The sequence below is a fragment of the Schistocerca americana genome, chromosome 2, assembly GCF_021461395.2.
Source record: "Schistocerca americana isolate TAMUIC-IGC-003095 chromosome 2, iqSchAmer2.1, whole genome shotgun sequence".
Lineage (NCBI taxonomy): Eukaryota > Metazoa > Arthropoda > Insecta > Orthoptera > Acrididae > Schistocerca > Schistocerca americana.
In genome coordinates, this window is record NC_060120.1 from 432,831,904 (window position 1) to 432,857,611 (window position 25,708).

At 37.7% G+C, this 25,708-nt stretch overlaps 1 protein-coding gene across 4 annotated transcripts in view; it reads left to right on the forward strand.

Moving 5' to 3' along the window:
• Positions 1-25,395, forward strand: part of LOC124596618 (uncharacterized protein CG7065-like) — a 75,542-nt gene extending 50,147 nt beyond the window's left edge. For 3 of the 4 annotated variants that reach the window (XM_047135842.1, XM_047135844.1, XM_047135841.1), the window contains 3 exons: positions 11,348-11,393; positions 21,654-21,844; positions 21,995-25,395. In XM_047135842.1, the coding sequence (XP_046991798.1) occupies positions 11,348-11,393; positions 21,654-21,844; positions 21,995-25,134 (3,377 nt within the window). In that variant the 3' untranslated portion in view covers positions 25,135-25,395. The remainder of the gene's footprint in view (positions 1-11,347; positions 11,394-21,653; positions 21,845-21,994) is intronic. The other variant, XM_047135843.1, reaches the window with a different exon arrangement.
• Positions 25,396-25,708: the final 313 nt, after the last annotated feature.

Genomic DNA, 25,708 nt, shown 5'->3' on the forward strand with positions numbered 1-25,708 from the left:
CAAAAGCTATTTATGTATTGAAAAAGTATATGTTCTATGATGAAGTTGAATTATGACCACAAAAAGGGACTGCACTTTGTTCTGTTTTTATATTCCCTACCAGTATGTAAATTGAAGCATGATTCTCTCCTACTTCTTGAACCAAAGCACCATGTTTGGATTTCAGAATTCTTTCAAAACTTTGTGTATCTGTAACAGGTTGTCAGTGGTGATGTCCTGCTTGTGGTCTTACTAAAACTGAAAAACATTTATGGTTTCTGTGTCCTGTTATGTTGCCACAATTTTCTGAATAAAAAGTGAAAACAGTCACTACACTGTACCATGAAGCAGAACCAACTGGTGAAAATATACAAGGACAAACAGGAATTGATCAGTCCCAAAAATTATGGCTAATGGGATTGAACAGTTTGCTTTTAATAAAATAAGAGTATCTGTAAACAGGTTTGATTTAAGGGACATGTTTCTTAAGACAGATTCTCCACAGTGGTATGAAAATGATGTCAACACACTACCCCTAGTTATTAAATTAAAAGTTTTAAATTATCTGGCTTAGACAGGTGGGAAGCTCATAGAGCACATTAATAAAGAATGTTAAAAAAAAAAAACTATAAGTACTTCAGGTTGTGTCAGAGTATTCCTATAATTTTCTAGAGCAAATAAGAGCCTTTGCAGAAGAATAAGTACGCTTAAAATGAAATGCAATTTTCACATCATATTTGCGTAGCACACATAGTAAATAGTAGGTTTACTTGTTGTATTGTTAAATTTAATGCAGCCATATGGTATTAATAATTAAGCTGAAAGTAAAAAAGTATTTCGTTAACAATGTTCTCTTCTTCGCGCGATCAGGCCCAGAGGACCGCACGCCACCACAGTTAGAGCTCTCCATCCGTCTCTGTCTTCTGCTATCTGTCTCCAGTTTTCCGTGACTCCCAGCTGCAACAGGTCTTCTCTCACTCCATCGATCCACCTCTTTCTAGGTCTTCCCACTGGTCTGCTGCCTGACGGGATCCAGTCCATTGTGATTTTGGGCCATCTTGTTGCCTCCATTCCAACAACATGTCCAGCCCATTGCAGTCTTTTGCTTCTCATCATTCCCACGATGTTAGGCTCCTTGTACAGCTCTTCTAATTCAGTGTTATGGCGTCTTCTCCATTCTCCAGTAGCCTGATCTCTGACTGGTCCAAATATTTTCCTGAGGACTTTCCTTTCAAATGTTAGCAGTCGCTTAAGGTCTTGTTTTCGAGTGCTCCAGGTTTGAGAACCATAAAGTACTACTGGCATTATTAATGTCTTATACAACCGTAGCTTTAGTTGTTGCGAGACACTTCTACATTTTAATATAGGGTCTAGAGAGTGATAATATCTGTTTCCCGCCTGCAGTCGTGCTTTTATTTCTGCTTCAGTTGATGTTACTTCTGTAAAAAATGATCCAAGGTATTTGAACTCTTTCACATGTTCTTGTGAACATTTTTTTTTTTTTTAAAAAAAGATGGTAAACAAGATTTTATGCTATTCTGCAATAATGGAGAGCTACCACTTCCTCTTTTCACACTGAGCCAAAATCGCGTGCAACTCTCTCTTCTCTTTATTATTTTATTCAAAGAAACCAAACTAGGGGGCACCACAAAGAAACAACCAAATTTGAAAAGTAGGAGCCTCCGTATGTTTCATATTTTATTTTTTGAAGAAATGTGAAAACCAGGTTTGCATAAAACTTTTTTACACTACAGTACAGAAAATGATTAAGAATTACCTCAAAGTGTCATTAAATCAGCTTCATAAATTAGCAAATAAAAAAGCAGTAGCTGCTCATTTTGCTTGCTCAAACAAAAACAAAAAACAACTTACCTTGTGGTAAGTACATGTTCTACAGTTAATCAAAATGTTGAAGAGATAAGCAGATTTCTCTTTTTGTTGTGTGAAAAAATGTATGTATTACATACAACTTAATTTTTATGGAAGTTTTATAATAAAAAAAATTGTACTACTACTACTAAAAAAAGAAAAAAGAGAAGAAAAAAGAAAAGCTGAGCAAGACTGAGGTGAGAACAGAGGAACTAGAGTGAAAGAGAAAAAAAAAAGATGAAGAATGAGACTGAGGCAGGAATGAGGCTGGCCAAAGTGAACGGTCAACAATTGTGCCTGGGAACGAGGCTGACCACAACCAAAGTGGTTGACCAGTCCCATTAACAAGACTGACCATGACCAACATGAATGGTGAATGACCTTTTCTTAGAACTTGTTCCTTGGTCTTTCTGTTCACCACAGAGAACTGTTCCTTTGGACCTGATCATTCATGAACGATCCACCACTAGTCAGAGCCCTTGGTTTCAGGCACGAAAAGATTAATAAACATAATATTACAGAGAGAAGTGATATTGTTGCATGACATTGTCAATTTTTAAGAGACATTGTTAAAGTGGCATTTGAAGATGTTGCGTGGTTCATTGAAACGTGGATAAATGGTGGTTGTTTCGCCAGAAAAGACTGGATAGATGACAGTGTATGTGGAAGTACTGCTGTTCCTGTGGGAAAGAGCACAAGAATTATTGCCTTACATGCTGGAGCTTGATCTGGTTTCATACCAAACTGTCTCCTGCAGTACAGATCAGGGAAAACAAGCAAGTACCATGAGGAGATAAACCATGATAATTTTCTGAAGTGGCAGCTGTTGCAAAATTTACATTGACCATCCGTCATTTTAATGAAAAATGCCCCATACCCGTCAGTTGTTATACATAAAGCCATTGTTATTGTGTGGTCAAAAATCACAATTTGTGTAAATATTATTTCGTGGAACTAGTGAAACAAAATAAGTCTGTTTCCACAGTATGTTTTTTATGACGTGGCTAAAGAACACAGTCACAGGGTTCTTGGGATTCCACCATATCCCTGCCACTTTAACTCCATCGAAATGATTTGGATACAGAACAAACATTATGTGGCAACAAATAATAAAAGCTTCAGTGTGACAGAAATTCAGAAACTATTAGAGGAAGCAGTGACACATGGAGTAATGTGTGTCACACAGAAACAGTTGTTAAAGAAGCCTGGAATGGTGAAGTGTGAGTAGAAAGTAATGTTGAAAATATAATAATATCCTTGGGTGATTCCAGTGACTCATCCACGTACTAATTTAGCATAGATTTTGAAAGTTTCTAGGAAGAAAGTGACGAAATAAGTGGCAGTTACCTTTTGCTGCAATTTGTCTTTGTTCTGTGTTTGTAGATATTGCTTGTGTTTCATATTTTAAAGGAATAGCATCTACCACATTTTCATAATGAATCTCATCTCATTATTAAGGAATACCTGCTGCACCTGTATGACATACTGCATGTAATTTGCAGTGATTGGTAAGTACTTAAGCAGTTTATATTACTTTAATATTGCAAGTTATTATATTCAAATGAAAGGTATATTTTAGCTCTCCTTTCTTATTGAGTATACCAGCAGAATTTCCTGTTACAGATAATAGGAAAATTGTGTCATTTTCCACACCTCAGTGCGTTCGTTAAGCAACAAGGATATGACAGCCCTGTAATGCAAACTCAGTACTGCACATTAACAGGAAGCGTGAGAAGGTAGTCAGTATGGAACCGCACAGCTGATGCTGTTACAACCGTACTGCTCATGCAGGCATCGGCCAACCAACATCACCATCCCCTTCCAACTGTACTTCACAGACGGTCACTTCATTTTTCTGATCCAGATTTAGTGACTGCACAGCAAATGACCTAAAAGAAAGAAGTTAACCCTTATACAGCAAAATCAAATGAAATGTTGTTGTATTAAAACATAAGTTCAAATTTTCTTCTGTTGAAAGTAGCAGCACCATTGTAACATACACACAAACGTTGTTGGTTAGCCTATGAGAGGCATGAACTGACATTTATTTGTCCTTGGCTCTTCAGTGTTTAACAGGCGCGAACCACAGAACTATCTAGCATGGTAATTGGATCATCATTATTAGCTTTGCTTGTGAAGTTTACAGTAGTTGAGCAGTGATAACTTTGTGGTTGAGTGCCCCTAACCCATGAATACACTGGATAGTAGTGATGACCCTATACTTGTATCCATGCTGACATATGTGGTCAGTTATGTTCTGCATCAAAGCATATCTTACTGAGTGGTTGTGACAGTCTCCCCAGCACCAGAAAGAAGAAACTACAGGGTGCATGTAATATGTCCAGAAGGTATTACTTATTACTAATAGTGAGATGAAATTTGTAATGAAAATATGGTAGATGTTATTTCCTCAAAATATGAAACACAAACAATGTATGCAAACAAAGAATTAAGACAAATTATGGCAAAGGGCAAATGCCACTTAGTTTAGTCACTTCCTTCCTAGAGATTATCAGTATCTATGCTACAGCACATGGATGAGTCATTAGAATTGCCCAAGGATATAATTATGTTTTCGACATTATTTTATACAAACACTGCACTTGTATGGGCTAATTTAGCTATTGTGACCACAGATCTTATTCTTGGCAAAATTATACTTTGGTTCTATCACATTTATGTCAGTAATAAGCCATCAATGTGAACAAATAATTACCTTGCAGAATTTATATAATGGTGACAAGAAGAGTGTGTTGTTTCTTATTCTAAGTCAGAAATTCAGTTTTCTTAGGTGTGGCTGATAATGAATCTGGTTCCTGGCAAGGCTGGACTGTACTTTGTTTCACAGAACTAGCAGTAGACGACTTATTCTGTTGATTGTCATGATACATATAATTACTGAAAAGCTCCAGGAGGTAATATCTCCTAAGTGTGAGGGCTACAGGAAAACTATACACATGGCTGTTGGTCATACTGTGCTATTCCTTGACTCTCCCACACCTGCGTAGGCCATTGCTAAACCCACTGGGATACTGGCTCATTAGTTTTATGTAGTGAAGCTCATATTTGCCACTTCTGCCAGGTATGAAATTAGAATGATTATTAAAGTTTTGAAAGACAAAGCCATTAAGCCAAACAGAATTTATCACCAATTGAAGGGAACGTATGGAGAGTGATATATGGATGTGAAAAAGGTCTGCAAGTGCTATAAGGAATTTCACATAGACAAAAGAAGCAAGAGATATTGAGCTCCAATAAGACCATCACAAAGTCTGAATAATAGTGCATCAAGAGCGTGTAATCTGTCTTAATGATTTGCATTTTAGTTCCTAGTGTTTTGTAAAGCATCATTCATAAATAAATTACAATATCAATAGGTGTCTGCAAAAAGTGTTCTGAAAATGCTCACACATCAGATAGTGACAATGCCTTCTCTTTCAATGAATTTCTTCGGAGTGCTGTGTGGTTGAGAAGGAAAACTTTGTAGATCTGATTGATTATTGAGGGCGATGAATCCTAGACATTCCATTTCACATGTGAAACCAAACAGCAGTCACCTAAGTGATGGCTCTCTCTTCATCCAGACTATGAAAATCTAAACAAACACTGTCTGCCAGAAAAGTCATGACAACTGTGTTTTGGGATTGAATAGTGTTATTGTTGATGTACTTTAAGGGTAAAAGGTGACAGTTACAGTGAGATACTTAAACAAGTTGAGGGGTGATACAAAGCCAGAGATGAATCTTGAGTGCAAAATAGCACTCTGCATGACAATGCCCCCACCCCCACCCCTCAGCCCCTCCCATTTCACATCACCACTTGTTTCCTAAGTCGAAAGAACATTTGGCTGAATGATGCTTCAGTGGCTATTTGAGGTGCAAGATGAAGTGATATGGGATAGTGAGCTTGTTTCAGCATAGGCATGTAAAAGCTGCTCCAGCATGTACAAATGAGGATTATGAGGAAAAACAGATGAACATTCAGTCTTTAAATCAATTTACCAATAATTGAAAATCGATGTTTCTGATTATTTTCTCTGACAGCTTTTATTAACATCTAGGTGGTAAGGATACATGTCTCTGCTAGATATACCTATTGTTAAGTTTCTGGCAACTGTGTCCTGTTGTTCATTCATTCCTTTATTCTGGCGCAATTTAAAATGCAGTCTCTTTGATAGAGTAATTTTTATGAGTGTGTCTTCGCAAGCCTTGAAGTCCACTTCTCTGACAAAAGCTGTGAAGTTTCTGCAGCGTTACTATTTCATTAGATTGTCCTTAGTATCGTGGAAATTGCTGTCTAAAATGTCTTATCCATGTCATCAATGAAATAAATGAGTATGAGGATGTCACTTCCTATTATTATTCGATGATAGTACTCAGATCTCAGCCTCTATGTATCATGTCCTTTTCAATGCACGTCCCAAGTCATAACTGTACTCAACTTCAGCATCTTGCTGTCCTACTTTTATCCATGTCACTATCAATAAATTTGATGGTAAAAACAGCAGTTAGCTGCTCAAGACTGTGAGGAACTATTTGCTTATCAACTTTCTGTCCATAAACTGTAAGGTAACAGGAGCACTGCTTTAGGTCTGGAAAATTATCCATCCACGACCAACTTAGTTTCTACTAACATAGGTGCAGCCATTATTGCTTTGTTGGATGGTGGTACAGCTGCCAATATGTGTGTAATACATATCAAAAAAGCTATTAGCTTAATGTTCATTGTCAATTTCTTGTACAGCTACCGGTTTTGGTAATATAATAAGCCATCATCAGGCCACCTATACTAGATAGTTGCTGAATTTTTCAATGACTAATGTGTGTACACCATATATGAAAAGTAACCATCCCTTCCAGATAGGTGGAAAGAATACATTGAAAGCCTCTATGAGGGTGAAGATTTGTCTGATGTGATAGAAGAAGAAACAGGTGTCGATTTAGAAGAGATAGGGGATCCAGTATTAGAATCGGAATTTAAAAGAGCTTTGGAGGACTTACGGTCAAATAAGGCAGAAGGGATAGATAACATTCCATCAGAATTTCTAAAATCGTTGGGGGAAGTGGCAACACAACGACTATTCACGTTGGTGTGTAGAATATATGAGTCTGGCGATATACCATCTGACTTTCGGAAAAGCATCATCCACACAATTCCGAAGACAGCAAGAACTGACAAGTGCGAGAATTATTGCACAATCAGCTTAACAGCTCATGCATCGAAGCTGCTTACAAGAATAATATACAGAAGAATGGAAAAGAAAATTGAGAATGCGCTAGGTGATGATCAGTTTGGCTTTAGGAAAAGTAAAGGGACGAGAGAGGCAATTCTGACGTTACGCCTAATAATGGAAGCAAGGCTAAAGAAAAATCAAGACACTTTCATAGGATTTGTCGACCTGGAAAAAGCGTTCGACAGTATAAAATGGTGCAAGCTGTTCGAGATTCTGAAAAAAGTAGGGGTAAGCTATAGGGAGAGATGGGTCATATACAATATGTACAACAACCAGGAGGGAATAATAAGAGTGGACGATCAAGAATGAAGTGCTCGTATTAAGAAGGGTGTAAGACAAGGCCGTAGCCTTTCGCCCCTACTCTTCAATCTGTACATCGAGGAAGCAATGATGGAAATAAAAGAAAGGTTCAGGAGTGGAATTAAAATACAAGGTGAAAGGATATCAATGATACGATTCGCTGATGACATTGCTATCCTGAGTGAAACTGAAGAAGAATTAAATGATCTGCTGAACGGAATGAACAGTCTAATGAGTACACAGTATGGTTTGAGAGTAAATAGGAGAAAGATGAAGGTAATGAGAAGTAGTAGAAATGAGAACAGCGAGAAACTTAACATCAGGATTGATGGTCACGAAGACAATGAAGTTAAGGAATTCTGCTACCTAGGCAGTAAAATAACCAATGATGGACCGAGCAAGGAGGACATCAAAAGCAGACTCGCTGTGGCAAAAAAGGCATTTCTGGCCAAGAGAAGTCTACTAATATCAAATAGCGGCCTTAATTTGAGGAAGAAATTTCTGAGGATGTACGTCTGGAGTACAGCATTGTATTGTAGTGAAACATGGACTGTGGGAAAACCGGAACAGAAGAGAATCGAAGCATTTGAGATGTGGTGCTATAGACGAATGTTGAAAATTAGGTGGACTGATAAGGTAAGGAATGAGGAGGTTCTACGCAGAATCGGAGAGGAAAGGAATATGTGGAAAACACTGATAAGGAGAAGGGACAGGATGATAGGACATCTGCTAAGACATGAGGGAATGACTTCCATGGTACTAGAGGGAGCTGTAGAGGGCAAAAACTGTAGAGGAAGACAGAGATCGGAATACGTCAAGCAAATAATTGAGGACGTAGGTTGCAAGTGCTACTATGAGATGAAGAGGTTAGCACAGGAAAGAAATTCGTGGCGGGCCGCATCAAACCAGTCAAACATCCTTCACACCAGCTTATGCACACATGACTTCAATATATGTCATCAACCAGAACACAACTCCATGTCACTGTTGTGTTCTAGTTGCTGATGTGCACTAAAATCGTGAGTTTGTAAGGTTGTGCTAAGAGTGGTTATTTTTCTTGTGTGATGTACATGCCTTTTGTTATTGAAAAATTTAGCCACTATCTAGAATAGAAGGCCTGATGAGTGCATATTATATCAGTGAAACTGGTAGCCTATAAAATAAATTGGCGATCGATGATCTTCACGGCTGACAGCTTATTTGATATTTATTCATTAGTTTCCACTCTGTTTCTATGGCCAGCGACAGTTGACTTTTTGAGTAGCATTTGTTGAAGCAAGAGACATTGTTGGTTGGTTGACATACAAAAGTTTCAATGTGGAGTTGGGATTATGTTTAAATTTCCAGCGGTCTTTGAATACGAGTTTTTCTTGGTTTACTTTAACATTTGGAATCCAGCCAAATATTTATTCAGTTGTTTTTGTGATGTAAAGTACTCTGATTGCTTCACTTTCGTATTTCAAATTTAATTGAATTTTTTTTGTGCTATGCTGTGAAATGTAAATTTGTGTAAAAGTGTGAGTGTTGCACAACAAAGAAATAACATATGCTTTGGAATTGTTCACGGAGATATTAAATTTACACTCGGGTGATGTACAAGCTTGCAAAGGTGTGCTTAATAGCTGGAGCTGGTATCAGTCAGCAGTTGATTGAATGGCATCATCTTGATCCAAATTCAGGATAGCCAAACTGATCCCTAAAGTTTTATTACTTCTTGTTAGTTTCTCAAATTTTGTGGTATACATTACTGTCAGGATCTGATCTGCAAATTGATCCATTATTTATGACTGGAAAATAAATTTATTCCTTCCACAGCTGCTTTCTCATGGCACGACAGCTTTTGGATTATCCAATCCCATTCTCAAGTAGATGCAAACATAGCTCATAAGGCAATGCAGAATCCTCATTACAAATCAGCATTAGCAGTAAACGTTCAGAATGTGGTAACTTTGGTGTGTTTGTGTGGATGGCCTTGCACTTTTTATTTATAGTCACGTGCATTTACGTAAAAGGCTATACTGCTCAACGTACAATGAAGGAATGCACATGTGCTGCCAGAAAGACTGTACTATTGATGGATACTACAAGAAGTATTAGCAGATATCTCTTACAATACTCCAATAGCTTGTGGTTTTGTTCTACGCTGTAAGTTTATCAGTTAGTTTGTTCATGAAACAAATGTGTTGCATTTTTAGTATTGTTGAGCGTATGTATGCATTTGAATACAGGATTGGTTCTCCCAAAAATGGTCATGTAGTGAAAAAAGTAATGGTGGAAAGAATAATTTCATACGGAATAATAGTTTTATATAGTACAAACATCAGCACCATTGTTATGATATGCCATTATTTCAAAGTTTCATTTCTTTTTAACGTCAAAATGGCAGCTGAGACATCAGATTCTTTTGTTTGACTTTCTTAGTAATATTGTGTTAATGAGACTTCGATGTATAATCTCTTCAGCTGTTCTAAATATTTATGTGAAGGGATGTTGGGTTTATAGATTTTAGATTCTTAGCCAAGAAGATGTTTGAAAGACTTTTACACATTTTATGGAAGGAAATTAGAAAATTTTGAAATGTGATCTTTCAGCAATTCCTTTGCTATAAAGAACTTATTTCATGTTTTATGAAATACGGAAATCTTGACTTCTCCACTGAAGATGATTTAGTACATCAAATGAGATGATTCAAATCAGGTAATTGTCATATCTAATTGAAATCCTTCTCAGTTTACAGCTGTGTCAAAAAATACTTAAAATGCTAAAATGCATTTTAAAAAAATGACACAGCAGTACAGCCGGGAGAATTTGAATGAGATTGACACGGGTCACAGAAGACTGTGTATATATCCGAGTCTCATATTCTCTTCCATTTCCTGTAAATTTGTGATTCTGACTCCAATATAACGTACATAACAAACATTATGTCCACAAAGCGTTACTGCGTCTGATGTTTAAGTGCTAAAATGTAAAACAAAAAAAATTATTATTATAGCGATTCTCCTAAATTGTGTTCCAAATTAGGCTGCCAATACTATTTCAGCAAACAGGTGACAGTTCAACAGTTTGTGCCTTTGGAGAACAGTGGAGGCCAACTAAGAGGTGTAATTCAAAACAAAAGTTTTTTTTTTAAGGAAACTACCTTTCATTAATGGAACTATCGTGTTGAGGCTCAGCTTTTGCTACAAGTATCTGTTCAGTATGCAAAAGGAATTAAACTGTGCAAGGGGAATACATTATGCGACAATCTTAGATGAGCTTTTGTGATATTTCATGATTGCTCGTCCAGTATTGCCATTTTAATGTATGATCCCATCCAGAATTTGATTTGGGGACAATTTGACAATAGTCCGGACATAGTGTAAAACCAGCTGTGTGTTTACATACATTTGAAATTCTATCGCAAAGGCCAGCAATTCCACATCATCGAATCCAAAGAAGTGATTAATGGTTAACAACAAAGATGGGAGAAAGAAGTACTGATGCCCTGCTCGAAAAGAACTTCAACAATTATGAAGAATTTGCGAAAGAGTTATGCATGGTATGTACATCAAGTGGTATTATACATCATGGTTTGAAATTATTTTACAGAAATTTAGCCTATTGGGTCATGTATATTGAATATCCATGTATGAGTATTGTTTCCAGAGTGGAGTTTCTTGTCTTATAATGCAGATTGTGTGTGTGTGCGCGTGTATACGTGTGCACATGCGTGCATGTGCTTTGATGTGCATGTACACACACGCACTCACACACATCGAGATTTGTGCTCATTAATTGGAAGTGAAAACTGAAGTTATTATCATGGATCATAACAATTATGTTTGGAGACAAGTCTAATATATATATGTAGAACAGTGATCTATTAAACGTTTTATAAATGGCTTGGAGAAGAAATTGTAATTTATGTATGTCATATTAGTAAGTAGATTTTTAGATGTATTTAAATTAATGTATTGGTTCCAGATCTCCATGTGCCATGGGATGACAAATCGAAAGATGGTGGATTGATGTGAGTATTTGTTATATACATACTTTTTTTTTTATTTCTTGGTTTGTGGCAACCAGTAATCAAGAAGTTATTTGTGTACATTAATTGTATTCTTGTCTTCATTCTTACCTGGTGTTTCGTTATTGTTACACACACACACACACACACACACACACACACACACACACACAAAATTGTGGTGAATGAAATGAAAAAAATTTACAATGCTTCTGTGAATTTGTGATTACTTTGTGACCTTTATATTACTTTTCCTACAGTGTGCTGCATTAAAGCACATTTTTCCAAATTAAGGGAACAGTTACATGTTTGACACATTTCTCCATGTCCAGTCTATGCTGTCAGATCTTTGTCTTTCCGTCTGTCTCTGGCCCTTCTTAGGTTATCTGCAAAGTGAGGTGTAACCGGACTTACATTTGTAGGAGCAGGAGCAAAATCCAAATGCAGCCACTGTGATATAGATTTCCACATTATTGTTGTCACTGCCGTTGCCGTCGTCATCATCGTCATATCTTCAGTCAGAAGACTGGCTTGATACAGCTCACCACAATAATTCAAGCCATTTCATCTCTGCATAACTACTGGAACCTACATCCATTTGAACCAAATTAGTGTTGATTTCCCATAATTTCTCTAATACACTTTTTAATGTTAGGGTAATTTCTTCTGTTGGGTCACAAGCAATTTGTTACATATCTGTGCATAATCGCTTTGCCTCTGATGCCCCATTATCATCACCCAACCCAACTCTTTCGTCCCATCCCCCCCTCCCCTCCAACCCTCACCACCCAAGCCCCTCACACACACACACACACACACACACACACACACACACACGCACGCACACTCACTGCATGTGTCACTATCCACTGCAGTTTTGTGTTTGAAATAATGCAGTATAATCAGCTTTGCAGTAATAGAAAGGTATGTGGATCCATGTAGCATGGTCAAGATTTTATTGCTCAAATTATAGGAAAAGAGGTAACATAACAATTCTTCCCATTGTTGATACGATATTGCATAACATTTATCAAATAAGTTTAACAACACAATAAAAAGTCTGTATTTTTGTGCCTAGTTGTCATGCTGCACCTTAACAATGAGTTGTTTCCATTATAATTGATCGTTGTTACTGTGAATAAATAGACCTGCACTTGTATCGGGGAATACTGTTATTTGTACTTTATATATTTCTTGAATAAATCTTTTTAGCAGTTCAGAATTATTTTTACACTCAGGGGGCTAGTGTTTCTATCCAGTGCATCTGCAGCTCCTCTTTCTTATATTCCTATATCACATACCTGTGGCCTCTCTCCCAACCGTCAGCCATCTTTCCCCAAACCTCCCTCCCATTACCCACCTCCTTTTTCCCATTACCCATTCCAAACACCACGAACCCTCATCTCAGTCTATGTGCCAAACTGCAATACAGGCATTGTGTATTCAGTGAGGGCAATGTGCGAGTTGTTTTCTTTTGTCCTAAATTATTTAAATTCTGCCAGAACTTTCCATACCATATCCGTACCAGATGCTGAGTGAACACATTTCAAATTTTAAAAAGTGTTTGTGAATGTGTCAGTCAGTCAGTATCATTGATATTTGCCTCACCTATTTCATAGTTTGTGAGCTATTGGCAGAAATGAAGGTGTAAAAGGAACATTGTATACATGGATCAGTCACCTACTGGGCATATCTTGGAATAATGACGACAAAAAAAAAGAAAGACTGATTCACCTTGGGAGGCTTGATTGTCACAGATTAGATACGGTTTAGAGCTACCAAAGGCATGTCTTTATTTTATTTTAGGAGGCAATTCTCATCCCTCTCCTCAAACCAGGAAAAGACCGCACATGTCCCAGTAGTTATCGGAGTATCGCCTTGACGAGTTGTGTCGGAAAGACCCTGGAACCGATGGTTAACTGTCATCTGGTCTGGCAACTCCTCAGCCGCTCTCGATGTGAATTCCAAAAATTTTGGTCCACGGTCGACAACCTGACCCTCCTAGAGGTGGCTATTCAGCAGGCTTTCCTCCATCAGCATCACTGTATCGACATATTCTTTGATATCAGTAAGGCATATGATACTACTTGGAGACACTATATTCTTGCACAACTGCATCAATGGGGCTTTCATGGCCACTTCCCCATTTTCATTCGATCTTTCCTGTCTCAGCGGTTTTTTCGGACCTGAGTTGGTAACACACTGTCTGATCGATTGGAGCAGGAGTGTTTTAAGTGTTACCCTCTTTGCCATAGCCATCAACAGTATAACATCTACAGTGAGGAGTCCAGTAGAGTTCTCCTTATTTGTGGACGACTTTACTGTTTTCTGTTCCTCCTCCAGTGTTGCAACAGTGAGCCGTCAGTTGCAACTAACAGTGCGGCAGTTAGAGGAGTGGGCTGCAAAGATGGGTTTTCAGTTTTCTGCCGATAAGTGTGTTTGTGTTCATTTTAATCGTTCTTGTCGTCTTTTTAATTTGCCTACCTTGCATATGGGGGACACTATCCTACATTTTAGAGACACGGTGCGGTTTCTGGGCCTAATTTTTGACTCCGGGTTGTCATGGTTGCCACACCTATGAGACTTGAAAGCCAGAACCCTGAAGGCACTGAAAACATCCTCAAGTGCCTCAGCCACAGGTCTTGGGAAGCGGGCAGGGCGCATCTCCTCCAGTTTTATCGGGCCTTTGTGTGTTCACGGCTGGACTATGGGTGCACAGTGTACGGGTCAGTGAGGCAGTCTTATTTGCGGATCCTTGACGCTGTCCACCATGCGGGGATTCAACTGCCCACAGGTGCTTACAACTGCCCACAGGTGCTTATCGGTCCAGTCCCATACCCAGCCTCTGTGCTGAGGCCGGGGAACCACCGCTTACCATCCGGTGGCAGCTCCAACCTCGCCTGCTCACCATATTGTTGCTCATCTGCTTCTGGACCATATTTTTTCCCACTGTCCCCAGGCTACGATGCCGTTTGGGACCCATGTGCAACATGTGCTGGAGTCCCTCGGTGTGGAGTCTGTACGACCCCAAATCCAGGGTTTTAACTGCCTGCCACCCTGGTTACTGGAGAGGCCCAGAGTGATTTTAGATTTGGTGCAGTACGAGAGAGATTGCACTCCTGCCACCGTTTTTAACTCAATGTTTTCTGCCATTTTAGCTGAGCACTGTGACTATATAGCTGTTTTTACAGATGGGTCGAAACGGCGATTCCATTGGTTGCTCTGTTGTTTTTCCGGATTGTGTCCTCAAGGTTCGACTGCCTCAGACTTTTACTGTCTTTTATGCAGAATTGTCTGCGATCTTGCGGGCACTGGAGCAGATGAGATGTTCTTGCTGTCCTAAATTTCTTGTCTGTTCCAATTCACTAAGTGCCCTTCACTCATTGCAACGTTTGTATCCAGCAGATAAAATAGTCCAGACCATCCAAGGTGTCCTCCTCCAACTATAACGATTGGGGAAGGTGGTGGCTTTCTGCTCGGTTCCAGGGCATGTCGGCATTGCTGGGAACGAAAGGGCAGATCTCGCAGGCAGGTGCTTACAACTGCCCACAGGTGCTTATCGGTCCAGTCCCATACCCAGCCTCTGTGCTGAGGCCGGGGAACCACCGCTTACCATCCGGTGGCAGCTCCAACCTCGCCTGCTCACCATATTGTTGCTCATCTGCTTCTGGACCATATTTTTTCCCACTGTCCCCAGGCTACGATGCCGTTTGGGACCCATGTGCAACATGTGCTGGAGTCCCTCGGTGTGGAGTCTGTACGACCCCAAATCCAGGGTTTTAACTGCCTGCCACCCTGGTTACTGGAGAGGCCCAGAGTGATTTTAGATTTGGTGCAGTACGAGAGAGATTGCACTCCTGCCACCGTTTTTAACTCAATGTTTTCTGCCATTTTAGCTGAGCACTGTGACTATATAGCTGTTTTTACAGATGGGTCGAAACGGCGATTCCATTGGTTGCTCTGTTGTTTTTCCGGATTGTGTCCTCAAGGTTCGACTGCCTCAGACTTTTACTGTCTTTTATGCAGAATTGTCTGCGATCTTGCGGGCACTGGAGCAGATGAGATGTTCTTGCTGTCCTAAATTTCTTGTCTGTTCCAATTCACTAAGTGCCCTTCACTCATTGCAACGTTTGTATCCAGCAGATAAAATAGTCCAGACCATCCAAGGTGTCCTCCTCCAACTATAACGATTGGGGAAGGTGGTGGCTTTCTGCTCGGTTCCAGGGCATGTCGGCATTGCTGGGAACGAAAGGGCAGATCTCGCAGGCAAGTAGGCATGTCTTGATCCCAATTGTTTTGATGTGCTATCCCCCTGCACGCACTCACCTCGCTGTTGAGCTTTGAGTCATGCGTTGGTGGGAGGATGAGTGGCTGGAAATGACTGACAATAAGCTGTTTGGTCAAGCCCACAACACGTGTGTTGTGGTGGACTTCCTTACAGCCCTGTAGACGGGACGAGGTTCTCCTCATTCGGCTTCGGATAGGCCACAGTCCTATGACGCATTGCTACCTGCTCCAGTGAGAGAACCCTCCAACGTGTGGTGCTTGTGGCATCCAGGTCACTGTGCGCCACATTTTATTGGATTGCGTTTTATATTCTGACCAGCGGGCTGCGGCTGACTTGCCAGCAGATCTGCCATCTCTTTTAGGAAACACTCGAATGAATGTGGTTAAAGTTTTAAAGTTCTGGTGCTTTTCAAAAGTTTTTACAAAGATTTTAGGGAGAGGGTCTTAATTTGCTCACTGGGTGACAAACTCGCACATATTTTATGTAAGTGGCCAGCCAGTGACAATTTCCTGTGGCATTCTTGATGCTCCATTTTCGTTTTCCTTATGTTTTGCTTTTTTATACAGAATTATCCTTCTTTTCCTGCTTTCTTTGCGTGTGTGCTTAAGTTTTGCTAAGTCTGTCCACATTTGTTTCTCTTAATGTGTGTCAGGGCACTGATGACCGTGACGTTGAGCACCCGTAAGCCCCAACAAACACACACACACACACACACACACACACACACACACACACACACACACACACAAAAAATAATAAATCAGTACTTGAAAATGTGCCTAAAAAGAATGGATGCAATAGATTCAATGAGATTTAAAATATCTCATTTCTGTAATCAAGAAAAAATGTACTTGCTAGCCGAAATTGGGGAAAGCAATGAAGAGCAACAAAAGCTTCCCGGGGAAATAACAAAAGTATGAAAAGGGCAACAGAAGATGGGTGGTCTCAGGTTCAGTGAGATAGGTATGGAGGGTATATGGAGAAATGATATGTTAGATATGAATTAAGTGCAGGGAATAGCAAGAGTGTATGCAGTATCTTTCATGTTTTCAGTTTTTCTTTGATTTCCTTGTGGCTGGATACTTGAGACTGTGCCAAAACACTTTCCTCATGTTATCGTTATATATTCCAAAAGAAATTTACTGTGCTTGCTAGTGAGCTACACACAGTTTTTGAATTGGTTGAAAAAGTATTGAGAAATATGTTGAAAGTATTATAGATGGGGCTGTAAGTATGGAGTCATAACTTGCATTTTAGATTGCGTAATATTTTGTAGATACCATTGGCAGGAGGACAGTGTAATAACATGCTGGCCAGTTTTGCCAACGAAACATTTGGCAGTTTGATACATACATTTGCATTAAAATGGAAAACTATTCCATGGAAAACAGTTTGTAAATGAAAAACAGCAAAAATTTGGATGTTCTACAGTGTTAATTTATTTAATTAATAATTTTTTATGACAGGATAATTGTCAGACAATTTTACTGGATAGTACAGCCTTGTAAGCCAAGAACAAGTTAATTAACTGAATTAATATTGTAGAATATCCACATTTTTGTGTTTTTCTTTTACAAGTACAGGGTCATTCCATATCAAATCACCCAATAAAAAATAAATTTTACACCCACCTCCTTAGATTTTCATGAAATTTGGCTCAAATGGTTCTAATACCATCCTCACAACACCTGCAAATTTTTTTTGCTGTATCTCTTATAGTTTTTTTTTTTTATAAATTTTTAAAGTTTTTATGTTTTGCGTTTTCCGAACCTTTGGAAATGGTAAATTTAATTTGTATTAAAAACTTTAAAATTGCTTATCTTAAAAACTCTTTTAGATAACATCATGAATTTTTGCAGCAAGTTTATTTATTATACATATTTGAAGATAAAAATGATACTATTAAAATATATTAATATTTTCTATGAAAAAAATATATATATGTATTTTTTTCTTTTTTTTTTTAATGGATGTTTTGTTTTATAAGAATTGCAATATCTAGAGTCTCAGACCTGGTAGAATGCTCAAATTTGTTTTAATTTACTCTTAAACATATAGGCTACTTGATAAAACAAAAATAATGATGGCTTTTTAACATGTTTATTAATTATAGTAGATTGTATTAGAATTATGTACAAAGATAGTGTTCTTACAACACTTATGTATAACCCAACTGATTGCTTGAAACATTGAATTTTTTGAGTAATTTTGTCTTTTTAATAAACATTAATGCTGATTCAAACTGTTTTTCCACTTCATCCAAGAGCTTTCAGTTCTTTTGATACAGTCTTTTTTGAAGTAATACATTCTTCCAGTGCCGCTTGATTGAGGTGCGTCTACTACACAGACTAGAAATAGAATTTCTGCATCTTCTTCATCATTTAATATTGTTTTTACCTGTCCAAAGTACCAGTTACCATCATGATTTGCATGGTTCAACACGAACCCAATCAGAAGAATAATGGAAAGAAAAGACTAAGGAGGGTTTTACACTATCTGTAGTCCTTCTAATTTCAAGGTTGTTTCTTGGAAGTGGTTTGAAGTTATGAAAACTTCTTGTTCCAGGAATGTTTCGGGTTGCTGAAAAAACGTTTTTCTAGTTTTAACCATAGCATATCAGCTTCTTTTTTGTCAATAAAGTGAAAATGAATGTTTTCAGTATTTTTTTCACAAAACTTGTACACATCGATTGCTGTCATTATTTGTTCATCTGAAAGCTGTAGACTGGCTTTCCTTAAAATTCTTTTAATAGTTCCTCCTAGGCCATCACAAATTGACTTCCCATGACTTGTTGCAAAAAAAGAGTGTTGGGCCTTCAAATTAAAGTCTCTCAAGTGTTCAGTCAAATTTTTAAAACTGTTTCTATTTTTGTACTGCCCAGCACAACCATCTGTAAAGTAGTGAACTGAGTCAATGTCAGTATGATGTAATGACAGCCACTTTGTAATTTCTTTTTGTACAAAGTTAACAAAACCAGTGTCATGTTCTTGGTCATCACTAATAAAATAGTGGTTGGAAACAAAAACATTGTTTTCCTCATTTCCTAGGAAAACTCCAACTGGATGTTGAGTACAACCACCTCTATTCCAGTGGTAACTTTGTATCTCATTTTGTATAACAAAGGAATAATTTTCACTGAAATCCATCACAATAATTGCTGTTTTGGGTGGTGGGTCTTCTTTCAATCTTTTAAAGGCTGCTGATTGGGATTTTGCTATATAAACGAGTGCGGGGTGAGCTTTTCCAATGACCTAACCAATAAAGAAATGTAGTCTTCAACACTGATAGACTGTTTGATCATTTCTGCCCTGTCTGTGTTAACCCACTGACGGATTACAATTTCTTCTTCTAAATCATAATCTTCACTTAGTTTTTCAGTTAAGTACTCAGTTAGCGCAGCATTTGCAGGACAGCTGTCGCAATGATGTAGCATGCAGTTTTGGTTTTCCGTGTTGCACACAAGCATCTTAATTAGGTCTTTATAAGATTCTTCAATTTTCACAGCATCCAATAATAGTTTAATATTCTGGTGGATACTGCATACACATACAGTGTGTGTGCCTGCAGCACCAGCAAGGATACACCATTTAGGTGTCAAGAAACAAAATTTTGAAAATCATACTTGTACCGCGGGATTATCCCATTTGAAAGAATAATAGAGTTCTCTCAAGTTACACAAAATGAATCTTTTTTTGCATGTACACATTTTTTTGAACACTTACTTTGTCATTTGTTCCAGGTAGCACACTGGAACTTTCATCCTTTTCATAAAAATCTGTTACAAGTCTTACTGTATTTTCAGAAAGAGTTTTACCTTTTTTTGGACCAAGAGTTTCCAAAATACCCTTTTCAGATTTTAGCTTTCTAGCTTGTCGCACCATGTACTCACTTACATTAAATTCTTTCATCACTTTATTTCGACTCCAAGAATGTGGAGCCAGTGTCAGAATCTGGATTTATCTAGACCTCCAACAGATGACATCTTCTCTTTCATAAGAGAAATCATTACATCAAAATCCTTTGCTTTCTCAACCACACTTGTATCTTCTTCGTCATCATCAGAACTTGGTGCATCATATTTTAATGCTTTTGAAACCGCCTTTTTTGCAGTCTTTTCAATACTACTAACCTTCCTTTTAAAATAAGACCCTTTACTTTGTTCTGACAAGCCATGAAGCTTTATCGGTGTTAAACCTAAATTATCAAGAGCAATGTTTGTTTGTACGAGGGATTCATTTCTGGATTCCAATGATTTTAATTCAACCATGACTTCATCATCTGTTTCACTTTCATTGACTTCAACTCTTAATTTTTCCTCACAAAAGTTACGGCATGTTGAGCAAAGCTTTTTTCCAGGTTTTATGCTACTATTTTTTGTCAGTAATTGTTTAGAAAGATCCAAGCCTACACTTCTCAACGACTTTTGATGGGCTTTTTGTGTGTGTGTGTTTTTTTAGTGGGTCTACACATGTTGTTTGATACTTTTCAAAAACATTTAAAAAGTAGTAGCTGTGGTGTGAACATATATTCTTAAATTCACACAGATTAATTCCAGATCGTAAGTGGATCAAATTTTTTTCTTCCTCACTCAATTCAGGTACCGGTTGTAACTTTTTTGAAGGTGTGTAGGTTGTTTGGAAACAGTCAGATTTTTTAAATAACCCTACGCTACAGGTTTGAATATCTGACATACTGATTTCACTTTTGGTCTGATTACTGTTCTGGTTACTTTTATTGGATATTGGAAAAGAATCTCTGTAAACTAAGTAACAGTACTTACTGAAAGTTCGAATAAACTTAATAAAATACTATCCAAGCACTATTTAACACTGTAATAATTTTTTACTTCAAAACACAGGAATAACAAAACAAAATCCAAGCATACATTGTTACTCCAAGAAGACAAAAACTTATTTTTGGTGTCCAAGTCACTTGGTACTTTTTATTTTTAAAATATAATTAATATTATTTAAAAAATTAGATAACTATTGAACAGGTTAAAAAGCCAACATAATTTTTCTTTTATCTAATAGCCTATACAATTAAGAGTATTTTAAAACAAATTTGAGCTTTCTATCAGGTCTGAGACTCTAGATATTGCAGTTTTTGTAAAACTAAACAACAACAACAAAAACCAACAACTACTTGTAATTTTTTTTCATTTGGAAGATTTTAATATACCTTTATGGTAATTTTTTTAACATTTAGATATAATACACAAACTTATTCCAAAATTTCATACTGATACCTTGAGTATTCTTTAACATACAAACTTTTTTAGTTGTGAGGACACGTTTAAGTTACGATTTCCGACTGCTGAAACAATGCCAAATCTAAAAACTTTAAAACTTTATAAAAAAAAAAAAAACTAAAAGAGATAGAGCAAAAAAATTTTACAAGTGCTTTCAGGATGATAAAAGAAGTGATTGTACCAAGTTTCATCAAAATCTGACATGGTTGGTGTCAAGGCCTGGGTGACTTGACATGGAATGACCCTACACAGTTTTTCCACCAAGCAATGATGAAAGAATCAGTTAACTGAAGAGTTAGAATGGTAACTAATTTTATTTAGAATTTGGTGAGAGATGACTTTTAGTTCGATAAAATTGACTCTCAGATAATTAAATCCTGACAACCATATAGAGAAGACTATGCCCCCACATTTTTTTTTCTCCACTCTCTCCCTACAATATCCACATCATCCTTAAAAATATATTCCATCAGAGGTATTAAATATTTAATTTAGTGATTCATGAACCCGGTTTATCTTATAGCTTAGCAAAAAACTGGTTCAGGGCCCTCATGGTATTACTCCACCTCAACCCCCTTTTTCCCAACCACACAACCACCACATGAGCACACACAAACTTTACCTGTTCTTAATAATCATACAGTTAATGTTGTCTGTACAGCATATATTGTGCTAATACAGTTGTTAGACAGGGGAAGTTACTTTAATCTATATGTTCTTGCAGTACTTTCAACAAAGGGAAAATAGCTGCTGCACATCTAAGAACTCGAGACATTGAGAGCAGCTTTGAGAAGAAAGAAACCCCAGTGGCTGGTGCTAACAAGAACCTGAAAAGACATTCAAAGGAAGAAGACACCACACCTAGAAGATCAGATAGATCGTCGATAGAACAACGCAAAAGTTTAGAAGTTGGAGGTTAGTCTGTCATTGACTAGCTGCTTATTTGAAACCTGTTAAAATTGTTTTGTTTTTAATAATGAATGTTATTGATTTTCTTATTTGTTTCACCAAAGACTTAATGATAAAAAATATGTATATATATTTTTAAATTCAATTTGTTTTCAGAAGACGATGTTGATGCAGAAAATAAACCAAAGAGTTCACTCTCTTCAATTTCGAGTACATCTATTTCCAGATCAAGATCCCGATCAAAATCAAAATCAAGGTCTAGAAAGAAAGCAAGAGCTCGGTCAAGATCTTATTCTCCATCAGTTTCAAGACCTGCACACGCACCAAGTTATAGAGAAGGCAGGCTAGAAAGTTCAAGGTCCTTCCATAGACGAACAAGTAGAGGATCTCCTGTACCGTTTTCTAGGCACCGTTACAGGCGATCTAGGTCGCATTCGAGGTCACGGTCTCGTTCACGGTCACGACCTAGGCAGAGAATTAGATCGCACTCGAAGTCTCCTGTCAGATCACACCATCATAAGAAGGAGACTCCTCGGTTATCACCAAGCCGTAAAAGATCACCGAAAGAGGACCCAATAGCTGATGAGAAAAGTAAGTGGGATACATTCCGCCATGAAGTTGATAAAATTGACCGAGAGGCAGCCAAACTTTTAAAATTTCATGAACAAAATCCAGAAAAACACCCAATGTATCCAGATGAATGGAAAAAATTTTGGAGTATAAGATATAAAGAATTACAGGCAGAAGGAAAAGATCCAAACAAACATAATTTTAAACCTGAATGGATTGAATTCTGGAACAAAAGAATGTTATTTTTGCATAAGGAAGATGTAAAAAATAAAAAGGAACAACTGAAAAAGAAATTAGGGCTTCCAAAAGAAGAGCCCCTTCCAGTTACCAGCATAAAAAAGAAAGCACCACTCCATGCTAATAAAGATGGAACAGTTGTGTGTGCAGACCCACCAAAGAATGTTGTAACTGTAAATGACAAGATCCAGTCAAAGTCATCAAAGCACACTGTAAGTACAACTAAAAATATCAGAAGCAGTCACTCTCCTATGAAGGAGACATCTAAAGATAGGGAACCAGAGATGAAAACTAGAATACCTGAGAAAAAAGTGAAAGAGAAACCTAAAGTACCCAAACAAGTGACTGAGGAAATAATTGTAATTGAGAAGAGAGAGGAGAACAGAAAACCTGATGTGATTAAGAGCTCCGATGAAGCGGAAATAGTGCCAATTTTACGTCTTCTTACAGCAATGGAATCACAGTTAGGTTCCCTTGGCCCCAAGATTAATAATCTAATGGGAAAAGCCTTGTCACTAGAAAAAATTGAGTCCCATTCAGCAGATTCCCTCTTAACGGTTCCTGAGAATATTGTATTATTTGAGACTGTTAAGGAGAAACTCAAGGGTCAGCTTATGGCAGGTATAGTTGAAAAAAACATGTTATCAGCGACACAGACATGTCTTGATCTGTTAGTAAATGCCTTGAAGAAAATTGATGATAAGATCATCAAAACAGCACCTGTTTCACCTGTTCTGAAGCCTTCAGTTGATTTTATGAAGCCAATTGTGGAAAATGTTCCTGTGGCAGAAGAACCAAAACTTGTGGCTGTTCCAGAAGTTAACCCACTGGACAAGGTGGCTATTGCACAGCAGATTGCAGCAGCCCTTGTGGCACAAGGTAAAACAGATGTCACTCAGGAAGAGTTAGAGCAATTAATAAATATTTTCACAGGCATGGCACAGGCTTCGAAAGGTTCTGGCTCAGTCGTATCTACTGCTCAATTTGTTGCAATGCAGCAACAGCAGCAGCAGCAACAACAACAGCAGCAGCAGCAGCAGCAGCAGCGGCAGCAGATGGGTGGAGGGAATGATCTCATGAATCCTCAAAATCCTGCTGTAATGATGATGTCAAATATAAATACCGCCTCCAAAGAACCTGCTACTGCATTACAGCAGCTGTTGTCTGTAGTGACCTCCAAACCATCATCCTATACTGTTTCTGCAAGTGGGAGCTCTAAAGATAATGTAAGTGGTTTACAATTATTGCAAACTGCATATGATGAGCCAAGGAATTCGCCTGTAACAAATAGTATTGTTAGAGGTGACAAACAACGTAACATTTCTTCCCAGGGTGCTGGTATGTCTGTGGACGAGAAAAAACAGCAACCTAGTGGACATGATAACAGAACAGGAAAAGAGATAAGTTACTTGTCAGAAGTAGAATTACAAACATTGCTTCAAAATTTTAAAGATCTTTCAGCTCATGAACAGCAATGTCTAATAACATACTTACGCAAACTAGAAGAAAGTGACCCAGTTCGAGTAGAACAACTAAGAAAATATGTTGTTATTGAGCCACCAGTGAAGAAATCCCCATTGAATGCGGCTTCTAAACCTACGCCATCACCAGACAGATTTCAGATCATTGCCGGCAGGAGAGGAAGACTTTCTCCATTTTCGCAGAGACTTTTTAGTTCAAATTCTAATGTAGAGGACAAAGAAAGTAAGAAACCTACATATGAAAAAGAAACAGAAAACAAAAATGATGTAGATGATTCTGATGAAGAGTATACTTACGAGGAAATATATGCAGCAGCATCTAAGAAGGTTAAAGAGAGTGAAGAAGCAAAGGCAAAAGCAAAAGAACTTGAGAAGGAAAGAGCATCTGTAAAGCGCAGTGAGTCATCTAGTTCTGTTACAAATAAAAGTGATGACCCTGCCAATCTCCTTAGAGAGACAAAAGCAATGATTGCTAATTTAATGGGACAGCTTCCTTCCAAGTACCCAAACAAACATAATGCAGAACAATCTCCAAGGAAAGATATTCCTGTGATGAAATCAGCTATGAAAAAAGACAATCTACAATCACCTTCCGCAAGTGCAAATGTAAGCAATATATATACTGTAAATACACGGTCATATGGCGGTCGATATGACTCTAGTCAGTCTACCCACCATTATACTGCAGAGGACACATCAAATAACATGGCTCCTATACAGCAGCATTACTCTCATTATCAGCATACAGATTATTCTGCATCTTATGGCACACCACAAGGAACAGACTTCTCAAACACAGTCCAGTATCAGAGTAACTATGGTAATGAATATAGCAACAGTTACAATAACCAACCCCCTGTAACTCCTAGCCAGGAATATTCCAGCTATAGTGTACCTCCTCAAAATACGTATGCGGTGGATGATTATAATCAGTATGGACAGACTTCTTACCAAGAGCAGCGGACTGATTATTATCCCTACCAAGGTCAGAATCGTACGTACTATTAGTCCACTTAATTTGTTGAGTGGGTGCTGAACGTCGAGGCACTGTAATATTGCTCTTCATTTGTGAAGATGGAGTTCAGTTCAGGTGAAAGCAAGTTTTTCAGCTGATCTATGCAGAAGATTTATACTGATGAAACAGTATAAAATTATGTGTTTGTCCATTTCCATTGACAAAAGATTATTGATAAAAGTAATCTGTTAAATAGAAAATAAAAGTTGCATTGATGGTACATCTGTTTGATATTGCGGACAATGATGTATTGTCATACATGTTTCTTCTTTCTTTTTTTTTCCTTTTTTTTTTAAAAAAAAAAAAAAACAAACATGTAATGCAAAAAAATTTGTCAACTTCAAAAATAAATGTATGTAGAAATATATTGTGTTGTTTCTCCCAATTCTCAAATGTTTGAAAGACTTTAGATGTTTTTATTTGTTTGTCATTGTAGAATTTAAAGGAGCACAGTTTTATGATTTCCCAGTTGTGAAAGTTTTCTTTCTAATTCTTACTGCAGTGTAAGGATTTTGTACATAATAAAATGATTGTTATAGTACTTGAAGTTACTGTCCTTTGTAAATT